We start from the raw sequence: 14339 nt of genomic DNA, 5'->3' as shown, positions 1-14339 counted from the left end.
AAAAGCCACCCACTGATTCCGTAGCAAGATACGCGTAAACTGTTTGATAGTTGTCGTGACAAAAGGCATTTGTTCTCATGTGTTGCCTTTTACTTTTTATAACCACTTCTGCTAGAGGCAGAGAATATTCCCACCTACCCATAGGAGCTGTAGGAGCTTATCCAGGCCTTGAGTGTGCAAAACTCTAGCAAGTCCAGCCGCAATGTAGCCCCATTGGAAAACGACAAAGTGCAAATCTGTTGCGATTGAAGCGGCGTTGATTTCACAGGATTTTTGCCCCCAGCAACTGGCATAAGAGCACCCCAAATGTGTAAGCCACTTAGCCCTTTTCAGCTGCTACATTAAACCAGCTTCTGTGGCCAAGTCAAGTGCGCACGGGACACAGTTGTCTGAACGAGAGATTCCGAAAATCACAAAGCTGTATTTACAAGCAGATCTTGAGACAAAGGAGCCTCAAGTACACAAATGTTGGACAACAGTCAACATCTCGTGAAAGAACAAAACGGTGAAATCCAGTTGAATCTTTAAAAATGATTGGAGAATGGATCTATTCAAAACTTGCACCTGCCATTCAGGTTACATCCATTTGTAACGAAGCCACAAGAAGGCTCAAATACAGATTTCCAGATTCAAGTCCTTAAAACGCATAATTTGCTTTTGTAACCAAAACTAATTTAAGTAAACGTCAGAAACCAGTCAATCAATTTTAAGAAGGCTACACTGGGCAGCCTTGTAGACACATTATTCCACTACGAAAAGTCTGTAAAACCAAGGTTTGGGGGGTGGGGGGCACACAAGGTAGTGCAGTTTACTTACTTAAGAACAAAGTGAGCCCTGGAGGTGCAGGAAAAACAAGCATCATCGGTGAGCATCCACCCCACCCTCCAACTGTGAAAATGGCTTCTTAATTTCTCTCATGTTATCTCTTATCAGGACAGTAAGCACCAGAGTATTTGTTTAAAAACAACAACAACGGAACGTATTTTATATGGCATTGTACAAACAGGCCACTTTGCAAAGGAGAAATTTGCAGAATTAGCCCTGCTTTGTTTTTGTTTGTTTAGTTTTTTTTCCATTTTGGGACACAAGGCACACACACAAAAAAAACAAACCCCAAAACAAGAAGAGACATCACATCAGAACCTGAACTTCACATGTGAAGAGAAATACCTGACCTGTACCATTCTTAAATATCTTATAATGTTAAATAGAGAATGGGAGAAAAAAAAAATACATCAGCAGCATAATTGTAATTCTGACATTAGAAACAGTGCGTCGACCCCTCCTGAGTGTTTTACTCTAACCATTTCGGAGACAGTAACTTAAATGCTCAACAGTTTTGCTTCACAGGGGAAAAAAAACGAAGAGTTTTCAGTGTCTGAAGAGATTAAATGTTTGCTTGGTTTTCCTTGGATTTTCACCTGGTTACTTGGAAAGTTTATAGGAGTTCCCTCCTCATCCAAGAGAAGAAGATGCTTATGTACGGTTGTTCGACAATTTAGCCCATTGATGTACCTTTACATAAAAACCGCCCAGGAAAAATCTAAAGTTTATATTTCATCCATATTTTGTTGAGAGGGAGTCTCCACTTTCATCTTTTTAGGAGGTGGCACTCCTTCAGAGTCCTTAATGCAGGGAAAGAGGGAGAAAAAAAAAGGAGGGGGGGGGAGAATTAGCATTAGCAATAAATAAAATTAACCGGTTATTTTTTGTATGTCAGGATTATTAAAGGGGACTCGTGAGTCCGACCACAGTTACTTGTATATTTTTTCCAAATCGCAGGATTGATTTCTGTACAACATCACACTGGAAGCTCATCGAGCATAGCGCTATTTGTGTAGCTCTTCTCTCTATATAACAATGAGTATTTAAAGAAATCTTCGAAAGTTCTCCAAAGTGTATCAAAAGAACATCTGGGAAACTTACTCTCCATGTGGGCTATAAATAATCCAAAGGGTTACACATTTCTTGTACTACAGTTACTGGTGCCACGTTTAAAGATTTAAAAGGGGGGGGGAAACATTTCATCCTTATAACCTTAATCCAATCGTCGTGTTTTCTTATTAGAATCTTAAAATGAAGAAAACTGGCAGAATTAACTGATCAAAATTGGTTCTCTTCCAGATGACCACCCTAAATAATCTTTCCAGTTTTTTTTAAACACTCAATATTAGGAAATAGAGCACACTTTAATCCAGTGTTATTCAACGTCGGCTACTTTTAAGATGGGTAGATTTCAACTCCCAGAATCCCCCAGCCAGCAGGTAGTTTTTCAGCCTCACAGCTAAGGAATTGTCAGAAGGGCAACAAATACTTCATTTCAATCAGTGCGTCAGAAAAGCTAGGCTTTGTTTCAGGCAGCCGATTAGCTAAGTGGCTGTCTCAAGCTTCCCTGGATTTAGAATTACGATTTAACTCTGAAACAAGAGATGCAAAAAAGCAGGATAAAAATGAGGGATTTTTTTCTCCCCCCGTTACCTGAGAGTTTTTAGACGTCTCTGTGGTTGTGTCATTTTCCGCTGAAGGCTCTGTTTCAACTTTCTCTGAACTGTTGATGGAATTCTCCATTGAAGACTGTGAATTCTGTTCATCAGACGCATCTGGAGTGGGGGGGGGGGGGAAATGGCAAGAAAACGGCTCTCAAATCATCCGACCTTCTGGTGCTTTCAATTCACTTCTATCACCAGATTAAAGAGAAATTAAAGAGAAGTCGGCTGAGTTTTATTGCCACTGCAGTTCTGAGGACACTTTTGCTTCTGTTCTTGAAAATTGGACATACTTATGCTAAAGATTTCTTCTCTGCAGGACAGCAAGGGAGAAACAAAAAAATTTTTTGCCAATAGCAAGCGTCAACTGCTTTAAAAAGAAGTTTTTAATTAAAGATAACTTTTAATGGAAAGGTGAAGCTGTGCTTTTCATCTAATATAAAGGCTCACAGATCTCTTTCCTTAACCAGAGGATTTTTTTTTTTAAAAAAAAGCAGAATTCAGCTGACTAGAACATTTTTGAGCCACCGCTAGAGGGATGTATGGTATTTTAGACAATGTGAAAGAGAATCGATGTGAAACATTCGGACAGTGTTTCTGTGAGATGCAAGGTGTGGATGTAACTCCTTTTCAAGCCTTCACAAGCTGGTAGTTTGCGATCCAGAATTCAAAGCCCCAATAATAAAAAGACAAATTTGTATGCTGGACAAACTTCCTGTTGTGTCTTTCAAGATTTTTTTTTTTTTTAGGTGGGGGCGGGGGAAGAAAATCAAACTGCTTGGCAAAGTTGCAGTGTTGAGAAACACTGCTCTAATCACTTAGGAAGAGCTGTTCTGAAACTCCATTTTTAATAAATTTTTCCCGGCCTTAAAGTCCAGCTTGATCTTCAACTTGATCACTAAGTAACTGTCAGAGGGACAGCAAATATTTGATTCTCAACCAGTGGCTGAGGAGATGCGGTCTCCGTGATTCAACTGATGAAAGTTGTCTTTTAAGAGTAAAGATGGCATTAAATGGAGAATCGGTTTCCAGTGTGGTAGAAAGGTGGGGGCTGCTTTTAAAGAGTAGAGAGTTAACACCAAGCGGTGATCATCTACAAGACATAGAGCGACCTGCACCATACATTTTGCCTACCAACTCTTTGCAGGAAAATGGTTCCCATCGTTACCTTCTGAGCCAGCTTCTTCTTTTGCATCCGTCGGAGTATCGTCCGACTTTGAACCAGGACCGTCTACCTGCCCTGTTGAGTTCTGCTCGGGCACAGGACTCGAGTTGCTGCTGTTCTCCTGCTTTATGGGGGAAGCATCGGCTATAGAGCTCTGGTTGCTATTGTCATCTGCAAACAAAAGAGATCCGTTTGGTGAAAGAGGCTGATCCAGGCGATGAGGTTCCAACCCCACGCCTGCCGAAACAGATACCCGGATGAGCGCCACACAAATCTGCATTTCACAAATTTGCTTGATTAGACCTTCAGGGTCCGAAGTGCTTGAATAACAGAAGGTGACGTCCAACAGGTTGGCCCTGATAAGGAAATTGTCCAGGGCACAACGGCTGACATCACAGTATCCACTCAGGCACTTGCTGAACGAGGCTAAGAAAAGCTACCACTTCACCCATTTATCCTCCCGGAGAGACATCCAGAACGGGAAAATTACAGATTCAACGGAGGGTAACCATGGCAACATGTAATGACTCACTTTAAATGTTAAACATGTGCTCCAGAGGAGAGAAAGATCTTCATTTTTTTCAGGTTCAACTTTTATCGGGCTGGAGGCTTCCCAGGGACACAGGCACCCCCCGTGTCTCAAAACCTCCTCTTAGATGAGATGAACATTTGGAAAACTTTTATTTTTAAAAGGCCCCAAAATGCAATCAGCACGAAGCTACAGCCACACAAGGGACAAGATGCCAGATCCCAGAGGATTTAGTTCCCCAGTACTAAATGTTTAAGCCCGGTAATCACGCTGGTTACTGGGCTTATACTGGGGTGGGGTAAAGAAACTTGCAGGGATACACATTTACATAAAAGACCAAATAAAAGTAGAGGTTTATTTATTTATTTTATTAGTTGATATAAAAGAGCTTTTTGGATTACAGCACAATGGAAAAATCAAGTGCCTTAATGATCAACTAGTTAGCCTCAATGGTGCCTGTTTTCTCAGCCCCTTGTCAGTTGCTACTCTTCAAAGCTAAATCTAAGATTGCTTCTAAGGAAGGCTTAGCGTTTCCCCGGCATCAGCCCCCCCCCCCCCGCCCCACTCACCGTGCATATCCATCATCCCAGGGGATGAGCTGTTTTCTGGGGTCGTCACCTCAGAACCGCACTTTTCATCTTTGCCCTTTTTCTTGTTTTTGGATTTCTGAGAGGTGGGAGAGGAAGATGGTAAGTTTCGGCAGGACTTACGTTGAAAGTGAGGCTTTTCCACTAAAATCTGAGCCCCAAAACTGCCACTCTTGTGCTGACCTAAACCACCTTGTTGCTGGCTAGTTTGTCTGCCTTTTTTAAATTTAATTTGAAACAGAAAGGTGTGAACTTTTTTGAAAAGGAATATTGACAATGATCATTACACAGCCTTCAAAAAAAAACAAACCTACTTATGTTTCGTCTTCTTCTTTCTACATGTTCATTTATGACATTCACATGTTTTTATACATGGCGATAAAGTCCGTAGGATGAACTTTGGTCTGAATTTGTGTTAAGCCTTGTCTACTCGTTACCGGTTTTTAATACCACTTATTCATGTCCACGCTAGTCGTGAGAGTAACTGGGTCAATTGAGAACCACAAACCTCGCTGGGTGCGTAAGGGCCGGCGTCTGCCCACCCCCACCCACCCCCAGCGCCATTACGAAAGATAAAGCAGTAGAGAAAGACAATAGCATCCGTTGTGTTGGGTGGGGAGGAGAAAACAGGCATGAAAAAGGATGCGGCAGTTTCAATTAGAAGGTGACGTAATTGGTCTTCTAGGAGAAAGTGCCAGCTGCACCGCTCTCAATACACCGAGAGCCTGCTGAGCGGAAAGAAAACCCAGATGATCGCAAGGGAGGCTCGCCCAGAAATAAAAAGCAGGAGGGCCGGGCAAACATCATCAGAGGCAGATGGCAACATGACAGGCCCTGACTTAATAGTGAGGATGTCTGTTTTGAGCGGCACCTCGGCAGGCAAGATGGGTGAAAAATACAACAGCTGCGCCTAGGTGCACAGTAATGTTTACTGGTCTAAGGTAACTGCAAAGGCTGGTGAGCTGAACTCTTTCATATGATGTCATCGGCAACTCCCCAGAGGCTGAGCTGAAAAGTCTGGCTTCCCACAAAAGGGAGAGGAAATCTGCTCCTAAGGCCTTTGCTATCAAGAGAACTGAGGGTTCACTGGAAAGTTTCACGTAAGACAAAGGTTTTAGGAAAGGACGCTTAACATTCAGTACAATGTTATTTATGCTGGCAAAATAGTTGTTTTCTCTAAACTTTCATACGAGTGGGGTATCATGAAATACTTACGTCATCTACTTTGGGCTCTGTTATTGGCACCCATTTGTAGATCCTAAGGGATGTGTCGCCAACGGTCACCCATTTCTTCTCCCTAGAAGGTGGCAAAATTATAAATATTGGTTACAGGGATGATCTCAAAGCCTCTGTGCAAAACGCAGGGAACAAAGAGAAGAAATAAAGTAAGCCTCACGTCTACAGGGGGAGACAACAGGACATAAAGCAGGAGGAACTTAAGTTACAATTTCATAAAATAAGGAGAAATAGTCTTTGATCTATGACCACAACTGGACCAGAATTTCCATTCTTAAGCAAGGTGGTTGTTAAATGAATCTCACCGATTTTACTATCTTTTTTGCAACAGTTGTTAAGCAAACACTACTGCAATTGTTAAATGAATCCCCTTTATTTATTAACAGATACATTCATTTCTTTTTCTCCACTATCCCTTTATTCGCATTTTTTTTGCTGTTTAAATCTGCCAGTTGACAGTTACTGTATTTTTCGGAGTATAAGACGCACTCTCCCCCTCCCAAATGTGGGTGAAAATTTCAGTGCGTCTTATAGACTGAATACAGGCCCGTTTTTGGCCTCCTGAACCCTTCACGCATTGCGTTTGCCCTTCCTGGCCCTAGAAGCACTCTGCTGTGCTCCGCATGGCCCGTTTTCACCAAAAACGGACCCATTTCCGGCCTCCCGAACCCTCCACGCATCCTATTTTCGCCCTCCCCAGCCCCCAGAAGCACTCTGCAGGCCAAAAACGGGTGTGTTTTTAGAAAAAGCAGGATGCACGGAGGGTTCAGGAGGCCAAAAATGGGCCTGTTTTTGGCCTGCAAAATGCTTCTGGGGGCCGGGGAGGGCAAAAACGGGACGCATGAAGGCCAAAAACTATTTTTTTCTTGTTTTCTTCCTCTAAATCTGGGTGCATCTTATAGTCTGAAAAATACAGCACATCTCTTTTTAAATTACCTTTTTCTTTCCTCACTATTTGGTTTTGTCAAAGACCTATAAATGTGACTCAAGGACTTTTCTCTGATCCCAAAAAAATGAAGGAAGCGACAAAAAGCGCATCAGGGACTTCTGAGTCTTTGTATGAGATCACCTACAACAGTACTGTGGAAATACTAATTCGGGGATTAGAGGTGCATTAATGCAAGCAGCTCTGCTTTATAAAAGCCGTTTTCTCTGAGTATCTGGCACAAGGTGAATCGTGATAAACATCTCTTATGCAAACACGTTAACAGACAATGCTAAGAATTTCTAATTTCCTGGATCAGACTACCACTCACATCAATATTATTTAATCAGATATTAAACACGACCCTTTTAACAGGATTTAAATACACGGCTTCCCCAGTACAGCTGAGTTTGCAGATGAAATAAAAGGTATATGATCACCCACACGTTTCAAAATATACCCAATCGGCATCTACGTTGGGTTAAAACAAATATTTGCAAGATACGACTTCACATTCCCATTTTACTATGTGCTAAGCAGATCAATCTAAGAAAGGGGGAAAGAGCCATCTGGCAAACAGAAGGCCGTATAGCACCACCCTGCCTCCCCCCCTCAACGTGGCATCAGAAATGCACACTGATCCAGAAGAAAACTGTACAGAACGCCTTCCAAGATAAAGGACCCCAAAATTTTCATCTAAACACACCCCATGGAGATGACACAATAAATCTGTGGGACTCAACCAGAGGTTGGACTAGACTAGAGTTGACAAGGCCACTTTGCCGAAAGCCTTCTTAATTCTCATTAACAGCAGAAACTCAAGAAAGGAAGCCACGTATCTGCTCTCAACAGTTGACCTAAAGCAAACACAGCAAGCCATCCAACATTTCAAAGAAACATTGGCCACTGAACCTTCTGGGCAATTCCAAAATTGCCAGCATTCACTCAGCATGTTTTCCAGTCACCATGGAAAAAACGTTATTAATACATTCAATCACTTCACTTTGGGGGTCTTCAGCAACTTCCTAAACCACCAGTGGTAAAGTCCTAGCTTAAATATTTCAGGCTTCCGGGCTATCCATACAAGATGATGCCAAACAAAAGTCATGTCATCATGTTGAGCCCACAGTTCATTTTAAATCGAATTCCCCTGTTGATGGTTGCAATGTGTCAGGTATTACACAAATCACATACGTCTTAATGATTAACCTCCATTTTAGAAGAGGACAATAACAGGCATAAGGGTTTTCTTCTTCTTTAAACTGGATTTCTGCCTTACATATGACAGAGACTGTCGTGGTTTACACATCACGATAAAATGCACTATTTATTTCTCTGCTGTACATTATCTAACCTGCAGGAATGATAGAAATGGTGTTAGTGGCTGTAGGTGTTTCTTGTTGTTGTTTATCTGAAATGAAGTCGAACAGTATTTCTCTGTATTTAACACGAATATGTTCTCACAGATTTTATTTCAAAATACACTGTCGACGAGTGTTTAAAGTAAGCATCTAAAATGAATTTTTAGAAGGAGTTAGGTCTGTTCAATAAGTTTAAAGAATGATCTTGCTACATCATCATAAGTAATCAAACCACATGCTTTGTCAATCAGCATGTAAAAGGATACTGGGAAAAAATACATGAGAAAATTTATGGTTTGTTGGTTCCCAAGTTTTAAGATAAGTGAACTGTTGCCAGATATAAATATTTCCCATGAAGCATGTCTGTTATACAGTATTGTGTCTTCAAATCCATTGCCTTTAACTTTTCCCCTGAGAATGACTGGAATTATGAAACAATAATCTTATTTTGGATCTGTAAAGCCCAAACCCTGGAGCTATGAAATGTCTTGGATTGCTTCTGCCAAGTGAACAAGGAATAGTGGCAACAGCCCAAACGCTAGCTATACTAATTAGGAAGTCCCAAGGATTCCCCCCCCCCCATAAAATGAACATACACACAATCCCCAACTCTTGTATGTTGGCACCCAGTTGATCAAAATAAATGGAGGGGGAACAAGAGTTGCCCATAAACTCATCACTCCACCTGTAATTGTTAAAACATATTTTTCTAATTATGATACAGATGGAAAATTCATCACCTACAAAAAAATAGAGACTCAAGCACTCTACAGTTTTAATTGCATCTAAATACAGCTTTGATCCAAGCAATTCTAACACCTACCATGCTTAACATCACCTCGAAAATTGTACACACTGACTTATACCCTGTTTCTCCGAAAATAAGACATCCCCTAATAATAAGCCCAATCGGGCTTTTGAGTACATGCATTAAAATAAGCATCCCCCTGAAAATAAGCCCTCCCCAAAATTATGTAAACGCAGAGCTGGAAATCAGGTAAGATGGCAAGAGAAGCCCCGTCTTGCTCCACGCACCCCAAAATAATAAGACCTCCCTGAAAATAAGACCAAGCACTTATTTTGGGGTTCAAAAAATATAAGACAGGGTCTTATTTTCAGGGAAACATGGTATTATACTTGTGGAAACATCCAAGTACATAGTAATCAATATAAGCCACCATAGAAAACACTTAAAATTCATCATGTCCAGTAAGAAAATGAAATGATGCCATATCACAACTTCAGAAGTTGTTCATAATGTTATGCTTGGATTTCTGAGTAACCTGACGGATGGGCTTCTTCAGTTCTGATTTAATCACATTTTGTATTGCCTGGAATACTTGGTACAAGTTGGCTTCCATTGTGCTACTTAACACAATAGCACATTTCTACAGCCAGCTTTAACTTTCAATGCAATTTGGTGAAGCTTTAATTTCATGCCAAAATTTCCCCTTAAAAATACTGAAATCGGAATGTTGATGTTCTCATCAATTCATCATTATATATTTACAAGCAGATAACTGATCTTTTGTCCTCAAAGACAAGCTGAACAGTTTGGTTGATTTATTAGGAAGAAATAAACCTAATGTCCCTGCACACAGAGAGAAATTCCTGGCTTGAACAAATTTTTCAAATGTCAGAATCATCAACAATCTCCTTTTGAAGGAATTGAAGCTACTACAGTAGGATCACCTGCTCACGGTTACTATAGCAACTGAAAACACTAGCCAAAAGTTTTCCCCGGTTTGTTTGTTAAGCAGAAAGAAAGAAAGATTGGTATATTTTTCTTCTCTTTATGGTGAGGAATCAAATACCATGCAAAACCAGCAAAGCATCAAGTATTGTCAATTCTCTCTTGTTTCTAAATGAGCTCACTGAGTGTCTGTTTTTCTAGATTGAAATTTCTCTATTGAGAGGAGGGGGAAAGCACCTGGATTCCTTGCACAACACAAGACTGATCTCTCCAATTATATTTTTTAAAAATCTGTAATCAATTGTCCTGTAAGAGAAAAGTGTTTCTCTTAAGATCTACTTGTTTTTAACAATCACCTAGAAAAATTGCTATTTAAGAACTGGAATCAATTGTGCAAGGCATAATGCAATTGAATGAAGTTGTTTAAACTTCTCTTGAAGAACATTTTAAGATGTCATCTGATTCAAAAATACCAAACTGCACAATGATTGCTTATTGTGTCTGAATAACCATTTCACCGTATTATGTTTAATTATGCCATACAAAATTCCACAATAAAAGTCATACAACCTTTCTCAAAAGCATGCAATCGTTACAAGCTGCAAACATTCAATAAAAAAGGATGAATTTATCAAGGTTACAACAATCTAATTGTATCAGACAAACTCAAGTAGCCTCTTTCTGGTTCTGCTCAGAATTTAAATCAACAGAAAAATACAAGCAAGCAGTTTTGACTTGAAGCACAGAATTAAAAAAGAACAAAGCACTTCTCAAAAGAATATTGCATCATAATACTTTGGACATTTTAAAAAATACCCTAAGCTAACAATTACAGGGGGGAAAATGGAACAGGACATATCAGAGAAAAACACCCTGAAGGCCTATGGTAGCAGGACAACTGGTAGAGAACGTAAAGAAGTCACACCTTAATGACTAAGTATGTCTTGTGTGGTGAAAGCCGCACCTTCACTATTCAGCACAGGCAGCTGAGAAGATCCCAATATACCTGGGTGGTACCCCTACCGCCACCACCCTGCCAAAAAAACCTCTGAAGGCCGGGGTCCTTGGTGCCGATTATTCTTTTGCAGACGTTTCATGGCCCAACCACAGATCATCATCAGTGCTAGAAGGGCGGAGGTGGGGGTGTTACGGAGGACTGTGGGATCCCCTTAGTGCTCTCTGAACTTGGTTGTCTTTTGCAGACATTTCACAACCCAACTAGGGAACATCATCAGTGCAAGGGGTGTGTGAGGTTTGCTACATTCTGTCACACTAGATGATACTCCCTAGGTGGATAATGAACCGTCTGCAAGAACATCACCAGGCTCAAAGAGCACCAGTCATGGTCCTCCTCCCCACAAACCCCACTCCCTTCTAACATTGATGATGTTCCCTAGTCGGGTCATGAGATGTCTGCAAGAAAACCACCAAGCTCAGGAAGCACTGAGGACCCCAGTCCTTCTCTTTTTCCTCCTCCTCCTCCTTCCTTTTTTCCACTCCTCCTTCCCTTCTTCTTCCTCCTCCCCACAAACCCCACTCCCTTCTAACATTGATGATGTTCCCTAGTCGGGTCATGAGATGTCTGCAAGAAAACCACCAAGCTCAGGAAGCACTGAGGACCCCAGTCCTTCTCTTTTTCCTCCTCCTCCTCCTTCCTTTTTTCCACTCCTCCTTCCCTTCTTCTTCCTCCTCCCCACAAACCCCACTCCCTTCTTGCACTGATGATGTTCCCTAGTCGGGTCATGAGATGTCTGCAAGAAAACCGCCAAGCTCAAGGAGCACCAAGGCCCCCACAATCCTCCTCCTCCTCCCCATAAACCCCACTCCCTTCTTGCACTGATGATGTTCTTATGATTTATCCTTATGATAATCCTTATGATCCTTATGATTTATATTGATATATTGATCATCAATTGTGTTGTAAATGTTGTACCTTGATGAACGTATCTTTTCTTTTATATACACTGAGAGCATATGCACCAAGACAAATTCCTTGTGTGTCCAATCACACTTGGCCAATAAAATTCTATTCTATTCTATTCTATTCCCTAGTCGGGTCATGAGACGTCTGCAAGAAAACCGCCAAGCTCAAGGAGCACCAAGGCCCCCACAATCCTCCTCCTCCTCCCCACAAACCCCTCTTTCTTCTACCACTGATGATGTTCCCTAGTCGGGTCACGAGACGTCTGCAAGAAAACCACCAAGGCTTAGGGAGCACCGAGGACCCTTCTCCTTTCAACCCCGGAGCTACCAATCTTCTCTTCTACGGGGGACCACCGGTGAGCCTCGTGGACTGGCTACAGATCCTTCAAAGGCCATCCCACTGCTGTCCAGCACCTTCAGGAAGGACCCAGGGAGCAAGATCCTGCCCTGGCTTCCCTTGCTTGGAGATGGCAGGAGAGGGAGGGTCAAGATGAGGGCAGGGAGAGCCCAGGACCAACGACGGAAGCGGGGGGGGGCGGAGGGACTCCCACCAGAGGGAAGCCACCTGGATTCGTGGCCAGGTGTGTTGTGGGGGGGGGAGGCAATGCCACGAGTGGGGCATCTCCTTCCCTCCCCACCAAAGGCTCAGAAAGGGCCGTGGAGGAACCGAACAACGACCCCCACCGCCCACCGCCCCACATGGAGGCGGACTCCGGGCTTCCAAAGCGGGGAGAAAGGGGGACTTCTGAAGCTCCCATCGGCCCACTCAGCCGCGGCCAAGGGCCGATGGGAGTTGTAGTCCAGAGCCTCGGGGCCCACAAGAGCCGCTTCTGAGGCAGGTCGGGGGTCTTCCGGGGGGGGGGGGCGGGGGGAGTCTCCGCGGGGGGGGTGTCCCGCCCCTCCCCCCCTCCCGGAGCCCCTTCCTCACCATTTGCGCACTTTCTCGATGGCCGCCATCACCCGCTTGATATCATCCTTGGCGCGGCTGCGGGTCTCGGCCCGCACCGACCGGCCCGACATGCTGCTGAGGTGGCGGAGACGGCGGAGGGACCCGGACTGAGGCGCCGGCGCGCCGGCTCTGCTCGGCAGCTGAGGGGCGAGGAAGGGCAGCTGCCGGAGGAGGAGGAGGAGAGAGAGGAGCCCGGCCTGGCTGACGGCGGCGCCCGGACGCACAATGAAGCCTCCCGGCCGGCTCCGCCCCGCCTCGAAGGAGGGAAGAAAGGCCCCGAGGCCGCCAGGGAGGCCAGCCGAGGCGGTGGGCGGGAGAGGCGGGCCGAGCGGACTGCGCAGGCGCGGGACACGCCGCGCAGGCGCCGATCCCCTCCCGGCTCGCGCTGGTGGGAGTAGAGGGGGGGGGCTTGTTGGAGGAGGGGCGTGGCCGGCGCGTTCCCGCCCTTTTCTGTCAGCGCGGCCGCTGAGGCGTCGAAGGGAAAAGGAGCGGAGTGGAAGATGGGCTTTGTGGTCCCTCCTCAACCTTGCCCTGCCTTGGCCGATGCCGTCCGCAGAATAGGCGGCATAAAACTAAATAAAATAAAAGAATATATTAAAAATAAAAGACTCTAGCTTTTTGTATATTGGTTTTTAGCCATGACATTAGAGGGGAGGGAGGGAGGGAGGGAGGGATAGATAGATAGATAGATAAATAGATAAGCAGTTACATTGAGATAGATGATGGATGAATAGATGGATAGATATGATGGATAGATAAATACGAGAGATAGATAGTCATTGAGATGGATGGATGGATAGATATGGATAGATAAATATGAGATAGAGAGATAGATAGAGAGATAGATAGATAGATAACAGTCATATTGGGATAGATGATGGATGAATAGATGGGTAGATGATGGATAGATATGAAATAGATAAACAGTCATTGAGATGAATGGAAGGATAGATATGGATAGATAAATATGAGATAGATAGATAGATAGATAGATAGATAGATAGATAGATAGATAGATAGATAGATAGATAGATAGATAGATAGATAGATAGATAGATAGATAGATAGATAGATAGATAGATAGATAGATAACAGTCATATTGGGATAGATGATGGATAGATGGATAGATAAATATACAGTCATTGAGAAAATGAGATAGATAAATAGATAAACAGTCATTGAGATGGATGGAAGGATAGATATGGATAGATAAATATGAGATAGATAGATAGATAGATAGATAGATAGATAGATAGATAAACAGTCATTGAGATGGATGGATGGATAGATATGGATAGATAAATATGAGAGATAGATAGATAGATAGATAGATAGATAGATAGATAGAGATAGATAGATAGATAGATAGATAGATAGATAGATAGATAGATAGATAGATAGATAGATAGATAGATAGATAGATAGATAGATAGATAGATAGATAACAGTCATATTGGGATAGATGATGGATAGATGGATAGATA

General features: G+C 42.9%; 1 protein-coding gene across 1 annotated transcript; it reads right to left on the bottom strand.

Moving 5' to 3' along the window:
* Positions 1–13174, bottom strand: BCL7A (BAF chromatin remodeling complex subunit BCL7A). Its single transcript, XM_058158625.1, has 6 exons — positions 12834–13174; positions 5983–6064; positions 4750–4846; positions 3655–3822; positions 2479–2600; positions 1–1625 (listed from the first exon to the last, which is right to left on the bottom strand). Exons 1-6 carry the CDS (start codon positions 12923–12925, stop codon positions 1551–1553), a joined length of 636 nt encoding a protein of 211 aa, XP_058014608.1. The 5' UTR covers positions 12926–13174; the 3' UTR covers positions 1–1550.
* Between the last annotated feature and the right edge of the window lie 1165 nt (positions 13175–14339).

This window comes from Ahaetulla prasina, chromosome 15, assembly GCF_028640845.1.
Source record: "Ahaetulla prasina isolate Xishuangbanna chromosome 15, ASM2864084v1, whole genome shotgun sequence".
Taxonomy (NCBI): domain Eukaryota; kingdom Metazoa; phylum Chordata; class Lepidosauria; order Squamata; family Colubridae; genus Ahaetulla; species Ahaetulla prasina.
This window is presented reverse-complemented; position numbering and strand designations above follow the sequence as displayed.

Coding starts and splice junctions, on each gene's coding strand:
- BCL7A (XM_058158625.1), bottom strand. CDS start 12,925: ATGTCGGGCCGGTCGGTGCGGGCCGAGACCCGCAGCCGCGCCAAGGAT. Junction 4,847..5,982: donor CAGAGCCCAAAGTAGATGAC/GTAAGTATTTCA, acceptor CCCACCTCTCAG/AAATCCAAAAACAAGAAAAA. Junction 2,601..3,654: donor AGAAGAAGCTGGCTCAGAAG/GTAACGATGGGA, acceptor CCCCCACTCCAG/ATGCGTCTGATGAACAGAAT.